This window comes from Mobula hypostoma, chromosome 4, assembly GCF_963921235.1.
Source record: "Mobula hypostoma chromosome 4, sMobHyp1.1, whole genome shotgun sequence".
In the NCBI taxonomy this organism is placed as follows: domain Eukaryota; kingdom Metazoa; phylum Chordata; class Chondrichthyes; order Myliobatiformes; family Myliobatidae; genus Mobula; species Mobula hypostoma.
In genome coordinates, this window is record NC_086100.1 from 17,362,695 (window position 1) to 17,386,331 (window position 23,637).

A 23,637-nucleotide genomic window follows, 5' to 3' on the forward strand; every position below is an offset into this window, starting at 1 on the left:
TCCTCCAAACTAAAGGTGTAGCTATGGGCACCCATATGGGTCCTAGCTATGCCTGCCTTTTTGTTGGGTTTGTGGAACAATCTATGTTCCGTGCCTATTCTGGTATCTGTCCCCCACTTTTCCTTCGCTATATCGACGACTGCATTGGCGCTGCTTCTTGCACGCATGCAGAACTCGTTGACTTTATTAACTTTGCCTCCAACTTTCACCCTGCCCTCAAGTTTACCTGGTCTATTTCCGACACCTCCCTCCCCTTTCTAGATCTTTCTGTCTCTGTCTCTGGAGACAGCTTATCCACTGATATCTACTATAAGCCTACTGACTCTCACAGCTATCTGGACTATTCCTCTTCTCACCCTGTCTCTTGCAAAAACGCCATCCCCTTCTCGCAATTCCTCCGTCTCCGCCGCATCTGCTCTCAGGATGAGGCTTTTCATTCTAGGACGAGGGAGATGTCTTCATTTTTTAAAGAAAGGGGCTTCCCTTCCTCCACTATCAACTCTGCTCTTAAACGCATCTCCTCCATTTCACATACATCTGCTCTCACTCCATCCTCCCACCACCCCACTAGGAATAGGGTTCCCCTGGTCCTCACCTACCACCCCACCAGCCTCCGGGTCCAACATATTATTCTCCGTAACTTCCGCCACCTCCAACGGGATCCCACCACTAAGCACATCTTTCCCCCCCTCTCTCTGCATTCCGCAGGGATCGCTCCCTACACAACTCCCTTGTCCATTCGTCCCCCCCATCCCTCCCCACTGATCTCCCTCCTGGCACTTATCCGTGTAAGCGGAACAAGTGCTATACATGCCCTTACACTTCCTCCCTTACCACCATTCAGGGCCCCAAACAGTCCTTCCAGGTGAGGCATCACTTCACCTGTGAGTCGACTGGGGTGATATACTGCGTCCGGTGCTCCCGATGTGGCCTTTTATATATTGGTGAGACCCGACGCAGACTGGGAGACCGCTTTGCTGAACATCTACGCTCTGTCCGCCAGAGAAAGCAGGATCTCCCAGTGGCCACACATTTTAATTCCACATCCCATTCCCATTCTGACATGTCTATCCACGGCCTCCTCTACTGTAAAGATGAAGCCACACTCAGGTTGGAGGAACAACACCTTATATTCCGTCTGGGTAGCCTCCAACCTGATGGCATGAACATTGACTTCTCTAACTTCCGCTAGGCCCCACCTCCCCCTCGTACCCCAGCTGTTACTCCTTTTTATGCACACATTCTTTCTCTCACTCTCCTTTTTCTCCCTCTGTCCCTCTGAATATACCTCTTGCCCATCCTCTGGGTCACCCCTCCCCCGTCTTTCTCCCTAGGCCTCCTGTCCCATGATCCTCTCGTATCCCCTTTTGCCTATCACCTGTCCAGCTCTCGGCTCTATCCCTCCCCCTCCTGTCTTCTCCTATCATTTTGCATCTCCCCCTCCCCCTCCAGCTTTCAAATCCCTTACTCACTCTTCCTTCAGTTAGTCCTGACGAAGGGTCTCGGCCTGAAACGTCGACTGCGCCTCTTCCTATAGATGCTGCTTGGCCTGCTGCATTCACCAGCAACTTTGATGTATGTTGCTTGAATTTCCAGCATCTGCAGAATTCCTGTTGTTTAGTGCAAGGAAGTGGGTTTGAGTTAAGAAATAGGATCAACAAGAGGACTTTCTAGGAAACAGAGTAGACATGATTGATTGAATTGCCTTCTCAGTGCTGTTTCAACATACTCTTCAATTCATCAGGAATTCCAGCTCTGATCAGTCCGGCCATTTGTCCACGGAACTGTAACATCCCACTTTTCTCACAAATTTACTTAACCACAAGAGTGTTCAACTATTAATCAAATGAAAGGAATAACACAGGTTTTAGCTTCATTACCAAGGTTGGGATCTGTGGCTTGCCTCTTCTTAATCTTGGCTTCAGACACCGCAGCATAATACGCACAGGTCATCTTCATCAGCCACGCACCCCTCAACAATGGCACAGAATACTTGGCCAAATAAGCAAAGATTTCTTCCTTCTTGCTAAGGATTGGGACCTGCGGCAGAAGAGCATAATATGTTTTGAATGTAATTCCACTGGTCAGCACGTTCACGTCCTAGCAATGCAGCACCGAAAAAAAGACAGTTTGTTATTTAAAAAGTCAGAAAAATTGGACCAACCCTTGCATGGAGTCCAGCAAAGGTCAGGTAAAGGAAGATTGCAAATAGGTTGGTAAACATCGGGGATTGCTGGGTTGTGCAGTTCGAAGGGCTGAAGGGGCTACTCTGCACTGTATCAGGACACTGCAAGGAATAATGTTAAATTTTGGCACAGTGAGATATGGAAGGGTCTCTGGGTCAATTGTGAAATTAAATAAACCAGTAGATGAGCTCAGCAAGTCAGGCAGCATCCAAAGAGGGAAACAAACACTCGATGTTTCACGAGGACTTTCCTCTGGGCTGAAAGAATAGAGGGGAGATAGAACATAGAATAGTACAGCACATTACAGGCCCTTCAGCCCACAATGTTGTGCTGACCCTCAAACCCTGCCTCCCATATAACCCCCCCACCTTAAATTCCTCCATATACCCTCTCAAACTTCACTAGTGTATCTGCCTCCACCACTGACTCAGGCAGTGCATTCCACGCACCAACCACTCTGAGTAAAAAACCTTCCTCTAATATCCCCCTTGAGCTTCCCACCCCTTACCTTAAAGCCATGTCCTCTTGTATTGAGCAGTGGTGCCCTGGGGAAGAGGCGCTGGCTATCCACTCTATCTATTCCTCTTATTATCTTGTACACCTCTATCATGTCTCCTCTCATCCTCCTTCTCTCCAAAGAGTAAAGCCCTAGCTCCCTTAATCTCTGATCAAAATGCATACTCTCTAGACCAGGCAGCATCCAGGTGGATCTCCTCTCCTCTATAGCAAGCATAGAAGTGAAATGTAGAGGTAGGACAAGAGCTGGCAAATCTAAGTAGATCAAGGTTAGGCATGACACATTGGCAGATAGGTAAATGGTGTAATGGTGAAGCCAAGGAAGCAACAGAGGCACTTTTGATGGTTTCAACATCATAAGGGCAGGATCAAGGAACAATAGGCCAACACAGACTCTAGGAAAATGCTGTGGAAAATTTCGAAGTTCATCCTGAGGTCGACTATAAGAGTCTCATCACCTTCAGCATGGTAACAATGGGAGCGGAAGTGTGAGGGAGGATGGTTACGAAGGAAAAGGGGAGAAAGGTAGAATTGTGAATTGAGAAGGTATCCAAGCTCAATAGTAACACTTAACAATTACAGGAATTTATGAATGACAAAATCATATAAAATTTACACAAGTAAAAGGTAGCTAAGGTAAATATAAGCAGGCATTATTTTCCCATTGAGGTTTAGGTGAGACTACAACTAGAGATTATGGGTTAAGGGTGAAGGGTGAAATGTTTAAGGGGAACATTAGGGGAAACTTCTTCACTCAGAGGGTGGTGAGAGTGTGGAACAAGCTGCCAATGGAAGTGGTGGGTGCAACAGTTGAGAGAAGTTTGGATAAATATAGAGATGGAAGGGGTATGGAGGGCCAAGGTCCAATTGCAGGTCAATGGGACTAGGTAGCTTAAGGGTTCGCATGGACTAGATGGGCCAAAAGGCCTGTTTCCGTGCTGTTGTGTTCTATGACTCCACAGTTAAGGAACAAAGCTCTCCTGTGAGTTACATACACACTGCAATCTTACCTTTTTGGCTAAAACTGTCAGTGGTTTGTTCCCTGCGAGGTCCATGAACCAACTGTGGATTGCACTCTGGGAGCGGGCAGTCACCAGCCAGTAGTTATCTTTGGCATTCACCTGAGGTTTCTTTTTCCCTGTGTCTTGAAAAGTGTTAAGCTTAAGTTTCTCTGCCAAGATGCTGCTGAAATAGGCACCGATCTGTTAAAAGACAAAGAGGAGGAGAAAATTAGCCTCCAACAGTGTGCATGATTCTGTAGTCTCTTCATTAATTGGCAATATTCTACCTTACAAAGAAAAAGCCTTTGGGGTTGTTGTCAGAGTGGGAAGAAACAACTAATCTTACCTCATGGGGTAGGGATAGAGTGAGGAGTGAAATAAACACATTCATTTCTGTCACTTACTAACTGCCCATTACGTCACTGACGTTTAGGGCAGCAATGAAGGTCTTCCATCTCCAGCAGTGTTCAGGGCTTCCTTCGTCATGTCAGTAGTTTTCTCTCCGTTTTCACTAGTATCAGTCATGTAAGTCCCAGGTGGAGCTCAGGAACATCATCATACTCAGATGTAGAAGAATTCTTCACTGCTGTTTCCGTAACAATTTTGTTTTACCTATCAAGGTTGGTAGCATTAAACCAAACCCATGAATCTGGAGGACCAGTGGACTGCTCTTTGTCTGGCTTCTATCCTTTGACCTGTTTGGCATGGATGACCCTACCAAGAGCCAAAGCATAAGGCCCTGACTCCAGCCAACACAGCTCTCCAGGTCATTGAGGCACAGAAGCCTCCAAACCCAGCGACAAATGGCTGGTCCTCATGGAGCGCTTTTATCTCATTCTACCGTTAAATCCTAAATCAAGAATGTAGTAACTCCTACTTTGAAAAAGGCACACTCGGCAACTTCAGGCCCAAGAAACAACTTTATCTCGAACTTCAAAACCGTTATGTATATACAGAGGCTTTCACAACCCGTACAGCATGGCAGGTACACTATATACAAAACCCACCAGAAGTAAAAAGAAATAGAAGTAAAACCCCCCATTTCCTAATTAGTATTAACTTACTTTTAATAATCCTCACATTACAACAAAGAGCAATCATGATATACAGTCCTGATGAAGGGTCTCAGCCCCAAGTATCAATACTTTATTCCTTTCCATTAACACTGCCTGATCTGCTGAGTTCTTCCAGCATTTTATGGATTTCAGAATCTCTTGTGTTTAATATATTTGCATAATCCTCATGGCAAAACATAAAATAGTACAGCTCAGGAACAGGTCCCACAGCCCATAATGTTGTGCCGAACCAAATAAACTAGTACTGTAATCAAATGGTCAACTAACTAATCCCTTCTGCCTACACAAAGTCCATATCCTTGCATTTTCCTCAAATTTACGTGCCTATCTAAACATCTCTTAATAGTCCATAATGAAAATGCCTCCACCACTAACCTAGGCCATGCATTCCGGGCATCACTGCCCGTAAAAAAAAAACTTGCCCCTCACATCTCCTTTCAAATTACCCCCTCTCAGCTTAGTTGCAGGCCCGCTGGTAGTAGATATTTCAACCCTGGGAAAAAGATACTGTCTGTCTACTCTACCTGTGCCTCTCTTAATCTTATAAACCTCTATTAGATCCCTCCTCAGCCTCCGCCGCTCCAGAGAAAACAACCCAAGCCGATCTAACCTCTCGTCACAGCACACATCCTCTAATCTAGGCAGCATCGTAATAAATCTCGTCTGCACCCTCTCCAAAGCCTCAGCGTCTTCTCTATGATGGGGCAACCAGAACCGTATGCAATACTCCAGATACAGCCCAAGAGTTTTTATAAAGTCTTAACGTAATTTCCTGACTTTATAAACCAAAAATAAGCACAGCAGTATTCCTCCGCTTCCTATAGACCGAGATTAACACATGAATGCAGAATATACCAGTGGAGCGTCATTGTAGCTAGGCTGCAAGGTGGAGGTATGTTTCTACCAAAGGGGGTATAAGGTGCTCCTTCCCTCCACTAGCCTGCAGGTCACCCTTGGGCAAGGTGTAGCACCTGCTGAGCCCCCAATCGGGGTCACGTGAAACCATGGGAGCAGGTGGTGGATGGTCATATGAGCAGCTGGTGCATACATACTTTGATAATAAAATGAACCTTTGATGGCTCTGGGCCTCTACTCAGCGGAGTCTAGAAGGATGTGGGGTGGATCTCATTGAAACCTACTGAATATTGAAAGGCTTAGATAGGACTGATATTCAAAGGGGGGTTTCCAATAGCAGGGGAGTCTAGGATCAAAGGGAGCAGCATCAGAACAGAAGGATGTCCTTTTAGACCAGAAATGATGAAGAATTTCTTCAGGGAGAAGTTGGTGAATCTGTGAAATTCATTGCCACGGCTGGCTGTGGCGACAAGCCTTTATGCATATTTAAAGCAGCAATTGATAGATTATTGATTGGTCAGGGCATGAAGGGATACAGGGAGAGGTAGGAGATTGGGGCTGAGAGGGAAAATGGATCAGCCATGATGAAATGACGGAGCAGACTCGATGGGCCAAATGGCCTAATTCTGCTCCTCTATCTTACACCTTGTAACTTGCTCCAATATCACTATTGACCATTGGTGTCATTTATTCATTAAAGAAAACAATCACAGCAATAAGGGGTCTCAACAAACTGTGTCTGCTCCCATTCTTACTGAACACCACTTTCCTACATTGGCAGCCATTAATAGATTTCCCATTTTTCCACAAAATCTCTGCCTCATTGTAGAGGGGACAGCTTCATGGAGAGAAGGAAGAGGGCTTAAAGGACATGGGCAGGGTGAGGTCTCTCTTTCCCGTAACCACAGAGTGGTGGGTGCCTGTAATGCACTGCTGGGGGTGGTGGTAGAAGTAGGTAAGATAGTGGCATTCAAGAGGTTTTTTAAAAATAGGCAGGGAGTAGAGGGTTATGGATCACATTCAGGCAGAAGGAATTAGTTTAATCTGGCATAGAATGTGACACAATCATCACTGGTATTGGTTCATTATTGTCACATGTACGAAGATAGCTAAAAACTTGCCTTGCATATTGTTCACACAGATCAAATTATTCCACAGTGCATCGAGACAGAACAAAGTAACACAATAGCAACGCAGAATAAAGTGTAAAAACTACAGCGGAAGTGCAGAGCAGGTAAACGATAAGGAGCAAGATCATTACTTCATTTCACCGTACAAGAATTCCATTCAAGAGTCTGATAACAGTAGGCAGAAAGTGTCCTTGAGCCTAGTGTTAATTGCTTTCAGGCACTTTTTTTTTAATCTTCTGCCCAGTTGGTGAGGGGAGAACAGAGACTGTCTGGGTTGGGTGGGGACTCTGATTATGCTGGCTGCTTTACTGAGGCAGTGAGAAGTATAGACAGAGTCCAGAGGGGAGGCTGATTTCTGTGAAGCGCTGAGTTGTGTCCACAACTCTCAGCAGTTTCTTACAGTCACGTGTGAGCAGATACCATACTTAGCAGTCATGCTTCCAGACAGATTAGTGCTTTGAGGACTTGTTCCTATGCTGTACTTTGCTATGTTCTATGTTCTTTCAACTGATCCTAACATAATGGAATCCAAGGAAAAGGAACGTCCATTCTGCTAAAACACTGAAATTCCATCGGGCCAAGCCCATGTGGCTCTAGGTTACTACAGGTCTCCTGTATTCTTCTTCAATAGCACTGGACTATTGAGCACATCTGCATAAAACACTGTCCCAGGAAAAGGGCACCCCCACCACACAGGACATGTCATCAGGAAGACTCAAGATTCACACCACCAGGTTCAGGAACAGTTTCTACTCTCAATCAACAGGTTCTTGAACCAAAGAGGAGAACTTCATTCAACTTCACTGCCCCTTCATTGAAATGTCACCTTCTGCACTCTAGTTGAATGCCCAAGTTGGGCAGTCTTTCATTGATTCTGTTATGGTTATTAGTCTGTAGATTTATTGAGTAAGCCCACAAGAAAATGAATCTCAGGGTTGTATATGGTGACATATATGTACTGTGATAATACATTTACTTTGAACTTCGACATGCAGCATGCAAAGTCTCTTTTCTAAAAGTTCCTCTGGGTTGAGTCAGGAATAGGGGAAAAAAACAGATTCAAACCTCTAAGTACATAGATGTCAGCCTGTTCATTTCAAGTGCAAATCACCGACTGCTGGAGGAAGGCCAGGCAGCGTTTATGGAGGCAGAGGGATGGTTAACATTTCAAATCGAGAAGAGGGCATGGCCTGGATGGTGGGGGCCACGACGACAGATGCTGCTTTCTTGTGGCAGCACATCAATGGATTTCCTCCGCTGGGAATTGAACCCTCAATCCTCTGATATGTACGCTAACCGCTATACTATCTCAAACCCCTTTTTTACTGGGCATCTCTAGAGATGGGGTTCATTAGTCCCCCGCTAACAGCCACCTGACTCAGCGGAGAAAACCACCTTTCTCAGACTCCGTATATCTAGGGCCTATATGACTTGGGTTCCACCAAACCCGGGAAGTTGGGAAGTCTCGCCCACCCGAACTCTGGTCTGTGTGAATACAGTGTAACTACCGCCCCTGTGCAATTGCTCGTCAGCAAGAAATAACAGATTGTACACTGCATACAACTAGAAAGAAAGTATATTTACAAATGTCAGCTTTGTTGAACAGTTCGTAGAAAAACGAAAAGAAAAAAAAAACAAAAAGGGCCCATTACAGTTAGCTCAGTCCAAATGTGCATGAAGTTGCAGCTCATCTTGAAGTTGGTTTTAATTCACGCACCGGACCCACAATCTACGTGAAAACACACACCAGCTTCAAACATCGCTGGAAGTCCACCTCGAGCAAACGGGCTCCCCCACAGGAGTACTGGGCCTTCCTCCTCAAAGCCATTCATCTGCACCAAGCTCCCTGTACAACAGGGAAGGCATCCTCAGCTATCTTCCCTCTTGTCTTCTCCCAGCTCCCAGCAAAAAGACCTCGACCCACACCAGCGTCCATCACAAAAACCTCTCCACCCAGCATTCTCTAGAACCTTCTCCCAATTCCACCATTCTGACGGGCTGACACAATATTCCCAAGTTGAACAACATAGCTCCTCATCTTTAGCTCAAACCCAAATATGCTAAAAGCAGAATAGACTGCTCTTACAGAACTGCTAAAATGAAGTGCCTACAGCATGGCAGTAAAAATCTTAACCAGGGTGCAACATACCATAGCTGTCAATGAAACTAAATACTTTGTTAACCACACTTTTTCTGGCAAGTGATCATCGCAAGTAATAGTCTGTAACTTCCCTTTGGTCTTGAAAGCAATTTTGTGTGGCAGAACTGAGGCGAGGCGGGAGTGCCCGTCGCTGAGAGCAAGGAGGCCTTGAGCTTTGATCAATTTAAGCGTCATGCCAAAGTCAGAAGCAAGGTGGCAAGGTTTGGGCACCAGACTGTACCGATTCAACTGACCTCGATGTATGGACAGAGACTGTAGTGCCGTGCTGAATCTAAAGTGTCGGTTACAGGCTGGATCGAGTCAGGAGGGTCCAAGCCCCAGAGCATGGAGGCAATTGAACGCGATGTTTGGACAATGACTCAGGTGCCGAGCCAGGTTGAGAAGGTCAGGGTGTCGGGGCCTGAGGCAAGGAACAGACCAGTTCAGCTCGCTGCTCCGCAGGGTTTAAGCGACTCTGCAATGAATTATGCTGAACTCTGGGACTCCCTTATGGTCTTCAGTTCAGAACACTATTTGCTTGGGGAATTCTCCCCCCTCTGCACATTGGGAATTAGATGGTCTTTTTTTTTAAATATAGGTTCTTTTATTCTTTCAAGTTTTTTTTTATGAACATGTGCTTTTTCTTCCCTCTCTGCACATTGGGTCTTATTTTAAAATATATATATTGAAAAGTTCTTTAGGGTTTCTTTGTTTCATGGCTGCCTGTTAGGTGAATCTCAAGGTTGTATAATGTATACATACTTCGACAATAAATATATTTTGAATGTTAATTACATGCTTGATGAAGGGTCTCAGCCCGAAATATCGGTTCTTTATTCTTTTCCATAGAGGCTGCCTGACTCCGTGTGTTACTTAGCGTCTACAGAATCTCTTTGTTTAATTATATGACCTCTTTATTTCAGTCAAAGCATGCAATTGAGTATATTTCTTCAATCGACCTTTTTTTCTACGCTTGACTACACTTACATAAAATACGCAGTAACTTGGGCATTGATGCACAGAGGTGCAAATGCACTTAAACCAACATACTCTGATGCTGCCACACATGAAGATTAATAGCCATTAAGTCATAGTTCAACCATGTTTAACAGCAGGCAAGTGATTTGGATGAAATCAGCTTTAAGTAGATGCTGTGCAAGTAAGACACTTGTCAGAAAGTCTGGTTTTAAACTGAAATTACAGGGCTAATTATGGATTACGGTGATTGAAATGTGCCTGGAGGTGACAGAGCAGACATCTGTAGAGTTAGCATTCGAGCAGTAATTGGAAGCAATTTTTCTGAGGTAGTGCTGGGAGCCTCCACATCCACTGACATGTGGTTTGACCAGGCTACCCTACAAAAGGAGGCGAACACTGTATCTCCTGCCCAAGGATAGTAGTGAGAAGCTGGTGGCTTGGTGGAGGGGGGTGGGGGGGCATTTGAAGTGCTGCCACAGTAAAGCAACATCCATCAATAAATCCAAGACCCCCACCATCCAAGCCATGCCCTCTTCTCACTACCACCATCAGACAGGAGCCAGAGAAAAGTCTTGGGTCCCAAACCACTAGGTGAAAATTTCAAAGTAAAATTATTATCAAAGTACATATATTTAACCATATGCTGCCCTGACATTCATTTTCTTGCAAACATTAACAGAAAATACAAAGAAACGCAATAGAATCAATGAAAAGCAACTCAGATGAACAAATAGCCAATCTGCAAAAGAGTGCACGAACAAAATTAATAAATAAGCATTAAATATTAAGAACTCGAGTTGCAGAGTCCATACATCATGGAATTTGTTGAGTGTTGGGAGTGAGTCAAGTTATCCATCCGGTCCAAGAACCTGATGATTAAGGAGTAATTGTTCCTGAACCTGGTGGTCGGTGACTTGGGTGTATCCAAACCAGAAACTCTGGATCAACAGTTCCGTGCTCGCTGCACTCATCACGCCAGACAGAGCTTTCGCCGCCAGTAACCACCAGGAACTCAAGAAATGCAGCAATGATCTACGCAAAGTCATCAAAGCAGTGAAACGACAATACAGGGACAAGATCTCCACCAATCAACACACACAGCAAGGTCTGCACACCATCACAGACTTGAAAGCTAAACGCAGTGGTGCTGCCAATATCACAGCCTCGCTCCCAGATGGGCTAATTTTTTTTGTTGTTGGTTCAATGTTGCCAACACTGAGCCCCCGAGGAGAGCTGCCAATGCGACCAGCACTTTGGTCATCTCTGAGGCTGAAGAACATAGGTGTTTCCAACGAGTGGACAGTGGCAAGGCTGCAGGACCATATGGCACCCCAGGGCGGGTACTCAGAGTGTGCACAGCACAACTGGCTGGTGTGGTTGCAAACATTTTTAATTTCTCCTTCTCCCAGTGCAGAGTGACCTCCTGCTTCAAAACATCCACCATTGTCCCTGTACCGAAAAAGACCAAGGTAACATGACTGAACAACTAGCATCCTGTCGCATTCACCTCAACAATAAGCAAATGCTTTGAAAGGCTGGTCAAGGATTACATCTGCAGCTTGCTGCCACCCACACTGGATCCCCTACAATTCGCCTAGTGACACAACCTATTGACAGATGATGCAATAGCCACAGCTCTACACAATCTCTTTACACATCTGGAGAAGACGGATGCTTATGTGAGAAGGTTGTTCTTGGACTACAGTTCAGCATTCAACACCATAATTCCCTCCAGGCTGGACAAGAAGCTCAAAGGCCTCGGCCTTCACCCTGCCTTTGCAGCCAGATCCTGGACTTCCTGTCAGATCGCTAGCAGGTGCTAATAGTGGGCTCCCTCACCTCTGTCCCTCTGACCCTCAGGGCTATGTCCTAAGCACCCTCCTTTACACTCCGTACACCCATGACTGCCACCACCCACAGCTCCAATCTGCTAGTTAAATTTGCAGCTAATGCTACATTGATTGGCCTTATCTCAATTAATAACGAGGCAGCCTACAGAGAAGAAGTCATCTCTCTGACACAGTGGTGTCAAGAAAACAACCTCTCCCTCAATGTCACAAAAACAAAGGAGTTGGTTGTGGACTACAGGAGGAACGGAGACAGGCTAGCCCCTATTGGCATCAATGGATCCTAGGATTGAGATGATGAACAGTTTCAAGTTCTTTGGTATGCACATCACCGAGGGCCTCTCTTGGTCTGTACATACCAGCTGTGTAGTGAAAAAGGCACAACAGTGCCTCTTTCACCTCAAGACGGTTGAAGAAGTTGGGCTTGAGTCCCCAAATCTTAAGGACTTTCTACAGGGACACAATTGAGAGCATCCTGACTGGCTACATCACTGCCTGGTATGGGAACTGTACGTCCCTCAATCGCAGGACTCTGCAGAGAGTGGTACGGACAGCCCAGCGCATCTATGGATGTGAACTTCTCACAATTCAGGATATTTACAGCAACAGGTGCATAAAAATGGCCCAAAGGATCATTGGGGACCCAAACCATCCCAACCACAAACTATTCTAGCTGCTACCAATCAGGAAACGGTACCACAGCATAAAAGCCAGGACTAACAGGCTCCGGGACAGCTTCTTCCACCAGGCCATCACACTGATTAAATCACACTGATTAATTCACGCTGAGACAATTGTATTTCTAAGCTATATTGATTGTTCTGCTGTATATTTTACTGTACATATTACTATAATTTGCACATTGGACAATCAGAGAAAACACAATGGAAAGATTTTTATTTATACATGTGTATGTGAAGGATGTGAGAAATAAAGTCAATTCAATTCAATTCTTTGAAAGTGCATTCTTGGTGCTGATAGTCAAAATATTTAAAAGTTCATTTACTACCATTGTAGTACTTACAAAAATTCAAGTTGTTCCAAGATGCTTGGGTATATAATATTTATCGACTCATTACGTGGCAAAGAGAACTGGACAGCTTAAACAAATTGCAATGTGTTAAGGACAAAGTGTAACCTATTGTCGGGCTGTGTGGGGCAGCATAAAGCTTTCTAATTGGCAACAGACACCAGCATTAGGTGACGTGGGAGATATTAAGGACAAATTGATCGAAAACCTTTGGTTTCTCCAAGCACCTTTCATCCATTATTCAGGATGTTCTGACAAATGTCAGAGCCAACAAAATACTTAAAAGGTACAGTTGTTTTGGGTATGTGGAAAACTTAAGGTGAATTGTGCAGACAAGCTCGCACAAACAGCATCAGAATTATATCACTGGCACGTCATGAAATTTGTTGCTTTGCGGTAATAGAATATTGGTGTTCCTCTACCCCACCCCCCAGGACAAGGGGCAGAAGATAATCCATCTGTACAGGACAACTTCCATCAGACGAGAGAGTAGGCAGAACTTTGATGAACTTCCACCCTGAATTCCTGTGGTTTGTCTGATGGAGATGCTTGCTGCGTTGTTGGGCAGCAGGTTTCCGGATTCAGATCCAACAATGAAGGAATAACAATAGTGTCCGACTTGGCGGGAATCATCGAAAGGGAATGGTGATGTCAGACACCAATTGCCATTGCCCATTCTGATAGCTGGGAGTGTAATTATGGGGCAGAACAGTTAGTGTAATGCCTTACAGCACCAGCGACCTGGGTTCCATTCCCACCGCCGTCTGCAAATCTATTCCCCACCCGTGACTGCATGTGTAGGGGTTTCCTCTGGGTGCTCCAGTTTCCTCCCACATTCCACAGACATAGGGGTTGACAAGTTAATTAATCACATGGGTGTAATTGGCTGGTGTGGACTCATTGGGTAAAGGGTCTGTTCACGTGCTGTGTCTCTCATTAGATAAAAACATTTCTGATCAGAGCAACGAAACCAAGTAACTTCTGAGGCTCTCAGAGGCCAACGAGCACAGCAGCAATATGCGCTGATGCAGAGGGGCTGAATGCCTTGAGTTGTGGATCCGTTGCTCATTTAAACAAACTGCTCCAACCTGGATGGTGTCAAGCTTCTAGACAATATTGGTACTACGCTCATCCAGGCACGTGGGGAGCATTCCATAACATTTCAGGCTTCTTCGTGCAGATGGTGGAAACGTTTTGGGAAGTCAAAAAGGCAAGCACTTACCACTTACTGTTGTGTATTTAATATTTCAGTAACATTGTAAATTTATTGTTTGATTAACCATCCATAATGCACTGAGGGTTAGACATAAAAGTACGTAAACGGCAACATCACTGTACGCCCACATCATATGTACACGCCTTGTTTAAAGTAAAACAAGTTTAGACTTGCATTCCTGGCTCCCTTGTTTTCCTTTCAATTAGTTCTTATGTTTTGAAGTTCCAAAATATTACAGTGGCGACAAGAAAGGTTTAAACGAACCCGAGGTACCTACATAACTGTTGAAGCACAGTGAGACATCAGAACTTTTTTTTAAAAAAACCATAGTGAGAAACGGATGAGTTAAAAGAAAAGCACACATGTGCTTCTTTGGAAAAGGACAGACGATCGAGTTAAAAAAAAAAGGCACAAAATGGACATTCACAGATTCATGAACAATGAGGACCAGGTGATAATAATCATAAATTTGGGAAAAAATAGAAATGACTGTCTACATTGAAAGGATAAACACATTCAATTGCACACGAGACAACTCAAGCATGTACACTAAGCCATTTGAGCAGTATTTTAAAGCAAATGAAATAGCCAATGAGAAACAAGTACCAGTTTTGCTGAATGTACTAAGTGAGAAACCATACAGTTTGCTTATAAGTTTCACTGTTCCAACCAAACTAGACAAAATGAGCTTTGCTTATATCATGAATGTTACGCAGGAACATTTAGAACGGAAACCATTGTTGTTTACAGAATGCTTTAGGTTTTATAAGTGGAATCAAAAGGAAGGGGAGTCCATTTCAGCATACATGGCTGAAATTAAAAAGAAAAGATAATTCCCGTGGGAATGACATTCATAATGGAGAAATACAAAACCAACAAGCCACATTGGGCTTGTATGTGGCAAAAACAGGAGTGCCAGCATTGTGGGGATATGATTGGCTTAGTCAACTACAACTTGGAGATCCATTTACCATCTGGACACCACATCCCCTGTAATAAAATCAACTGAAAGCGAATTAAGATAGATATGAGATGATGCCACAGCCAATGTTCAAGGATAACACTGGCAAACTCAAACATATCAAGGGTAAAACAAAGGTTAAATAAAACTGCCGCACCCAAGTTTTGCAAAGCCCATCCAGTTCCTTATACCATCCATGATAAAGCAGTCAATGAGGTAGATCACATGGAGGCTGGAGGAATACTTTTGAAGGTTGAATAGAGCCCATGGGCAATGCCAGTGGTCCCAGCAGACAAGAATGGGTCTGTCAGGATCTGTGGTGATCTTAAAGTCACCATTAACCCATTACTGAAAGTAAATCCATACCCTCTGCCCAGGATAGAGGATAACCTTGCAAACCTTTCTGGAGGAAAGCACTTCAACAAAGTGGACTTAGTTGAGGTCTACCTACAGATGGAGATGGAAGAAGAGTCCAAAGTGCACCTCACGGTAAACACTCAGAAAGGGTTTTATCACTAAAATAGGCTTATTTTTTGAGTAGCACCTGTACCTGCACTCTGGCAGAAAGCTGTAGACCAGGTGTTGCAGGGCTGTCCGGGCACTCAATATAACCTGGATGACAACACTGTTACTGGTAAAGATGACAAGAAACATCTCTAAAATCTCAGGACAATGTTAAAATGATTAGAAGATTATAGGCTCAGAGTATGATGCGACAAGTGTGAATTCTTTAAACCAAGTATCCCTCACTGTGGTTACACTATTGACGCACAAGGATTACATAAGTGTGCTGAGAAAATTCAAGCAGTGGTGGATACCCCAAGGCCAAGGATGTGTCACACATGCAGTCCTTTTTACAATTTGTCAATCACTATAATAACAGGTTCCTGCCAAACCTGGCTTCTGTAATCCACCACTTGAACTCATTACTACAGATCAGCAAGAAATGGCAATAGACAAAGCAATGTGAGGGAGCCTTCACAAGGTAAAGGAAAAGATGGCGTCAGACACTGTACCCACACAATGATCCACAGTGAAGCTTGCCTGTGACACCTCGCATTATGGTAAAGGTGCGGTCATGTCACGTGTTATAAATGATGGAAGTGAACGCCCCACAGCCTTTGCAGCATGTTCCCTTACCGCTGCAAAGAGAAATTGCACACAGATTGACAGAGAGACCCTGAGTCTGGTTTGGGGTGTAAATCGTTTTAACCAGTACTCATCTGGGAGAGGGTCGTACCATTGCTACTGTTCATCGACCACTGGTATCCCATTTTCAATTCACAGAAGGCTGTCAAATATTAGCAGCAGCACGAATGCAGAGATGGGCTCTGTTTCTTGGAGAAAACAATTACAAAAATGAATTGAAGAGGAAGAATAATCATGAACATGCTGACAGATTGTCCTGTTTACCCTTGGATAAGGAAATATCTGAAACATTTACAAAAAAAGGGTTACTCCTCGATGCATTCTCACAAATGCAAACTGAAGGTCTCCCTATTATGGCAGAAATGATCCAAGGGGAAACCAGAAAAGACACCATATTTCCTCGTGTCTACATGGCCGCCCAAAATGGCTGGAATATGCAGCAGAAACTCCAAATCCCCCATTTTCTTCTAAGCAGCACAACGATGAACCTGCCCTTGAAGGTTCCCTTATGTGGAGTTGAGAACTGTTGTCCCATCCAAGCTAGGAGCTCAAGTGTTGGAGGAGCTACATGCCAGTCATCTAGGTGCAGTCGAGATGAAAGCATTGGCTCAAAGCTTTGTCTGGTGGCCTGGGATAGATCAGCAGATCCAGCAATTCATCATGAACCGGTCAGGATGCCAACACACATCCATAAGATGCCAAGAGAAGCACCTCTCCATCCCTGGGAATGGCCTGCAGAGGATTCATTTAGATTTTGCCTGACAATTCACGGGCACAAATTTCTTGGTAGTAGTGGATGCAGATACAAAGTGGCCAGAAGTGTTTCCAATAGCCTCCACTACAGCCTCACACACTGTTGAGAAGCCCCTTCTCGAGGGCTGGTGTTCCAGAACACTTAGTCAGTGGCAATGGACTACAACTTGTTGTGGAACAGTTTCGGTCATTCCTGAAATGAATAGAACAAGACATATTACAACCGCATCGTGCCACCCAACTACAAATAGCCTGGTGGAAAGGCTTGTCCAGAATCTAAATAACGCACTATAAGCAATGACCGTAGAACACACTACACTGAAACTGCATCAGAAACTTGCCAATTTCCTCCTTGCATATCACATTGCACCACACTCCACAACTGACAACTCACCAGCTATGTCGTTTCTGGGTCGTTCCTTGCATTTATGCATGGATCTCCTCAGATCCAATCTCAGGAGGAGTACGAAGGACAACCAGCTGAGACAAATTGAAGGCTCCTCAAACAAGGAGGTTCAATGCTTCACTCCTGGATAAGCAGTCCTGGTAAGGGACCACAGAGGTGACCAAAAGTGGTTACTCGGAAAGATTAAGGACAGAACTGGACTATTCTCCTACACAGTGGAGACTGCGTCTGATATCAACCGGAAACAACACATTGATCTCAGATCGGAGGAGAACAGAGTCAATTGTTAGAGAAGAAAGGTGGCCAGAGGTGGCCACACACTGTACAATGACTGCATATACAGTATATATACACGTGTACAAGTTGAGATGCATTCTCTATTGAGTTGGGGTGTTGTGTTTAATATCTGAGTTATTGCAAATATGTTGTTTGATTATGCATTCTTTGTTGTTCACAATGCCTTGTGGATTATATGTAAAATATGTAAATGACATATGTCATCATGTACATTTAAATATAAAGTAATGGTGTTTATCATTACGCCACCATGTCATACGTACATGCCTTGTTTAAAGTAAAAATGAAGTTAAGCTCGTATTCCCAGCTCCCTTGTTTTCCTTTCAATTAGCTTATATGTTTTGGAGTTACAAAACGCAACACTTGACTCCATTAAACTGGGAATAAAATTCTTTTAATAGGAAAGGCTGTTTAAAAATGTCAAAGCAACACTAATATACCAACCCATCTCAAAGAGAAGCCTAGGGCTTTTCTCTTTGGAGCAAAGGAGGATGAGAGGTGGCTTAATAGAGGTGTACAAGATGATAAGAGGCATAGATCGAGTGAATAGCCAGAAATGTCTTCTCATGGAGGAAATGGATAATACAAGGGGTGTAATTTTAACGTAATTGGAGGAAAGTATGGGGGGGTGCTTTGTTAGGAGGTCAGTTGTTTGTTTGTACTACACAGGTGTTAGATGCAGGTTCCTTAGGGGAATGTAAAACACTCTTAGATAGGCATATGGATGATAGAAAAATGGAGGCCTTTGTAGGAGAGAAGCGTTAGATTGATCTTAGAGTAGATTGAAAGACCAGCACAGCTTTGTGGGCCAAAGGGACCATGCTGTGCTATAACATTCTATATTTTATGTTCTATAAACCTTTAAATCTTTACACAAAGAGTGAAGAGAACAAAAAGTGCAAACACGCTCTGTGCCGAGATCATAAGCCACATTTGTACCATGGCAACAAGGATACAGAGTGCTCATACGAGACTGAAAATGTTGAAAAACCCATCTCATAAAAGACATCCTATTAAACTGAAATACCTGAACTAACAATCGGCACAGGAGTTCAATTAGACTAAGCCAAAAGGGAACTAAAGCAGTTCCTTTCAAACAACAGGAAGTCAAAGAAAGCAAGGAAAAAAATGTCAGATCAGTCATTTTCCTGCATTATTCCAATAGATAGGTTTAATATTTAAACAGATTCCTTAACCCCCAACAAGCACAAATTTACACCCTAAGATGACAAGAACATTTGATTTGCTCCTGTAAAGAAAGAGACTTGATTGACTGAAGTATGCAGCAATTACCATATACATAATTCAAAAGGAAGTCACACAAGGTAGCAATATCTCGTTGACATTGTATCCAGCATGTTCATAAATTATATTGCCTGCAAACCTTTGGACTACCTTGTTGTTGCTCTCCGCGTCTTGTGGAGCATCGGGCAGCAACCTGACTGCTTGTTTAGCATTTGTCTGTTTTTTTTTACAAGGCTGAGTTGCTAGTTCAACGCTCAAACCAGCACAGGTGGAAAACATGCAAGGAGATGGCCAGATTCAAACCCAGGACCATTTGGCTCGAAGACTGGTGCTGATGCCACTACACCACCGGGCAACATTTGAAATACCTGGAGGTTCTCAATTGTTCAGTCTGCTTATCCAATGAACAGATTTTGCAAGTGTCCATCAATAATTAAACAGCCCACCTTCAAGTCATAGAACTCTACAGTACATACAAACGATCCTTCGAACCATCTAATCCATGCCAACCTGTTAATCAACCTGCACCTGGGCCATATCCATGAACCCATCCAAATTTCTCTTAAATATTGAATTTGAACCCGCATACAGCACTTCCACTGGGAGTTCATTCCACACTTTTACCACCCTCTGAGTGAAATAGTTCCCCTTCATGTTCTCCTTACACATTTCACCCTTAACCTGTGACCTCTAGTTCCAGTCTCACCCAGCCTCAGTGAAAAATTTCCCTTACTTAAAATGAGTAGGTGCCTAATGGTTCAAATTCTCTTCTGAAAAGTCAGTGGGCTAAAGATGCGAGAAATAAAGTACAAGCAGAAGGAAGTTTATATAAAAAAAAACTGTACATTCTGAATCCACTCATCCCAGCCAACATTTGCAAGCTACCAGACCAATCCGATTTAACCATAGGAATCCTTACCTTTGCTGGATTGATGACGATGTTCCGGGCTGAGCCATGTTCATCCCCAGAGAAGGCAGGCTGATTACTGAAACCCTGCTTCACATTCACTGCCGTCAACTCATCCTGCACAATAAGAGACAACCAGTCAGTTCTATCACCTTGAAACTGCAACACACCACAATGTCTATTGCGTAGGAGCCCCTCTTGTCCAACTCTCAGTAAGGCATCCAATTCAAAGTTCAAAGTAAATTTATCAAAGTGTGTATATCAAGTTCAAGTTTACGGTCATCTGAATGTACATGCATGCAACCAAGCAAAACAACGTTCCTCCAGACCACGGTGCACCCATATAACATATCACACACAGCACATAAACCGTTATACTACAAGTTATTACACAATTCAAAATGCATGTTCTAAAGCACAGCACAGGTAAACAGTATGATAATAGCTCACTGTCCTAACAAGACGTGGAGGATTTTCTTCAGCCAGAAGGCAGTGAACCCATGAAATTTGTTGCCACAGGCAGTTGTGGAGGCCAAGTCTTTGGATGTATTTAAGGCGGAGGTTAATAGGTTCTTGATTTGCCAGGACATGAAAGGCTACGGAGAGAAGGCAGGAGAATGGGGTTGAAAGGGAAATTAAATCAGCCATGATGAAATGGCAGAGCAGGTGTAATGGGACAAATGGCCTAATTCTGCTCCTTTGCCTCGTGGTCTTGTGAAGAAGACCTCAGTGGTGACAGGGTGTTCACTGTCTCACAGCCTAGGGGAAGAAGCCGTACCCAGTCTGGCAGTCCTAGTCCTGATACTTCCGTACCTCGTTCCTGATGGTAGTTGCTCAAAGAGATTGTGGAATGGGTGGTAGGGTGTCTCAACAATGCTTTGGGCCCTTTGTCTGTAATGGGTCTGGCAAAATGACACAAATTGGGGAATGGGGGGGGTAGAGAGTAGAGGAAGACACTATAATCCTCTCAGCAGTTTTTACTATCCTCTGTAGGAGTTTGCAGTCTGATACCTTGCAGCTTCTGTACCACACGATAATGAGGCTAGACAGGACACTCTCGATGGTACTCCTCTCAAGAGTTGTTAGGAAGGGGACAGGGAGTCATGCTCACTTTAGTCTCCTCAGAACTTGTGGATACTGTTGTGACTTCTTGACTAGTGAGGTACTGTGAGTCCAGATTAGATCATGTTATGTACACACAAAGGAACTTTGTACTTTTCACCCTCTCCACAGCAGAGCCATTCATGTGCAATGGAGAGTGGTTGACCCATGCCTTCCTGAAGCCCACAACCGTCTCCTTTACCTTGTCCACGTTGAGACTCAGGTGGTTGTTTTCACACCATTTGACAAGACTCTCTACCTCCTTTCTGTACACTGATTATTGCTGATGAGGCCAACCACTGTTGTATCATCAGCGAATTTGATGATGTGGCCCGCGCTAAATCTGGCAGTGCAGTCGTGAGTCAGCAGCGTGAACAGCAGTGGACTGAGCACACAACCCTGGGGGCCACCAGTGCTCAGCCTAATGGAGCTTGAGATGTTGCTGCCAACTCAGACTGACCGGGGTCTTCCCGTCAAAAAGCCCAAGATCCAGTTACAGAGAGAGATATTGAATCCAAATGAGGATAGGTTTCCCCAACAGCCTCTGAAGGATAATCATGTTAAACACTCAGCAGAAGTCAATGAACAACATCCCGGCAGATGAGGCATTGTTTTCTAGGTGGGACAGGATGGAGTGCGGGCCAAGGCTGTAACATCACTACTGAGCTGATTTGAGCGGTAGGTGAACTAGAAAGAGTCCAATGCCACTGGAAGCTGAGATCTTACACAATCCATTACCAGCCACTCAAAGTTGATCTTCGAAGTCAAGTCTGAGTGGTAAACACTTAGGCCAGTTACCATTGCTCCCTTGGGTACCAGAATGATGGTGGCTGCCTTGAAGCCTGCAGGGACAGTGCATCATATGTCACCTCCGATTAGTTTCTTGTGCAGGCATTCACAGAAGAACAAAGCAACAGAATAGAATCAATGAAAAATTACACACAGACTGACAAACAACCAATGTACAAAAGACAAACTGTGCAAATACAATAATAAACAAATACTGCAAACATCGGTTGTGGAATCAGTTCAGAGTTGAGACGAGTGTAGTTCAGATGCCTGATGGCTGAGGGGTAATAACTGTTCCTCAACCTGATGGTGAGGGTTAAGGTTCTAAGGTTCCTGTAACACCTTCTCAATGGCAACTGCATGGCCTGGATGTTGGGTGCCTGTACAATTGGCAAGAATACCTGAGAGCAATGCAGAAAGTAATTGATTTCTTTAGCAAAGACTGGCACAAAGTCCAAAATAAATTCGTTATCAAAGTGACACACATGCCACCATATATTACCCCAAGATTCATTTTCCTGCAGGCACTCACAATAAATGCAGAGAAATACAACTGGATCAATGAAAAACTACACACAAATACAAACAACCAATGTGCAAAAGACAAACTGTGCAAATACAGAAAGGAAAACAAAATAATGATAATAGATGATATTGAGTTGCAGACTCCTTGAAAGTGAGTCTTTAAGTTATGGGATCAACTGGGACCTCAGTGCTGGGGTGAGTGACGTTATCCACTCTAGTTCATGAGCCTGATGGTTGAGGGGTAATAACAGTTCCTGAAACACAAGGTGTGGGATCTAAGACTCCTGCACCACCTTCCTGTTAGTAGCATCCAAGGAGCTAGATGATGGGGGCCCTTGATGACGGGTACTGCTTTCTAATGACAACGCTCCTTGAGATGTGCTCAATGGTGGAGGGTTTTGCCTGTGATGGACTGGGCTGTACCCACTACCTTTTTTTAGGCTTTTCCAATCAAGTGCATTGGTGTTTCCATACCAATCAAAATAACACAAGGATGCAAAGAGAAGCACCCTTGCTGGTCTAATGAAAAGATGCTGAATTTCCACACATATAAAAAAAACCAACTCGTTTGTTGTCACTTTACGAGGTCCCATATGGCCCAAAGCCGAAAAGTACCAGTTCACCACAAGCACAATAAAAACTAAACTTCACCCATTAGTTCCAAAACATGCTGAAGAAAACAAGGTACACCACAGGTCAGAGGCACAGCAGCATGCTCTTTGTTCCAAACTGATACTGAAATTTGCAAAGTTGCTTTGTGTTTCCATCCAAGGCCCTTTGCCAGATACATCAGTGGAAAATGTTGATCAAAAAATCACAATTAAAGTGGTTCACAATGACATCAGTGGTTGTGAAGTTCCAGCAGTGCTGAATTATTTCAGCCACACAAGAACAGCTGCAGTTCCATTTAACAGAAGGGTATGCACCACACCTGGGCCTCAACTTACCAAACACAACCACAACTTGAAATGCATGCAAATGGGTCAGCAAGATAAGCAACTGCACTCCACAGAGCTGTACTTCTCAACATCAAAATCTCACAATAATCAATCTCAAACATCGCCTACTATACAGCTCCGGATTCATATGTGCTTTCCATAGAGTCAGAAACCGTCCCAATCCCAGACACTTCGTCACAGGACATCCCTGGATTAAGAACATTTTATTTATGGACAGCCCTACATATGAATAAGCTCCCACCGTATTATTACATTCAAAAGTGTGACATATGTACACACTTCCTTTCCTAAAAGCAGTTTATTGTCACTGACAAATATAGTGAAATTTGTTTTTGTGGCAGCAAAACAATGCAAGACTTAATATTATTTTACATTATATTTAGAAATAAAATAAAGAGTGCAAAATAAGAAAAGTGAGGTAGAGTTCGTGGACCGAGTGGACTGGAAGAAGCTGCTCCTTAATCACTGAGCGTGGGTCTTCATGTTCCTCTACTTCCTCTGAGCTTGTAATGAGGAGAGGACACATCCTGCATGCTGATGTCTTCTAGGAGCACCGCCTCGTTCCTTAAA

At 44.0% G+C, this 23,637-nt stretch overlaps 1 protein-coding gene across 2 annotated transcripts in view; it reads right to left on the minus strand.

Moving 5' to 3' along the window:
- The window catches only part of LOC134345137 (mediator of RNA polymerase II transcription subunit 12-like protein), a 709,294-nt gene that overhangs the window by 647,355 nt on the left and 38,302 nt on the right, over positions 1-23,637 (minus strand). For both annotated transcript variants that reach the window (XM_063045338.1, XM_063045337.1), the window contains exons 3-5: positions 19,706-19,810; positions 3,713-3,904; positions 1,881-2,040 (exon numbers count right to left, since the gene is read on the minus strand). In XM_063045338.1, coding sequence (XP_062901408.1) covers positions 1,881-2,040; positions 3,713-3,904; positions 19,706-19,810 — 457 coding nt within the window. The remainder of the gene's footprint in view (positions 1-1,880; positions 2,041-3,712; positions 3,905-19,705; positions 19,811-23,637) is intronic.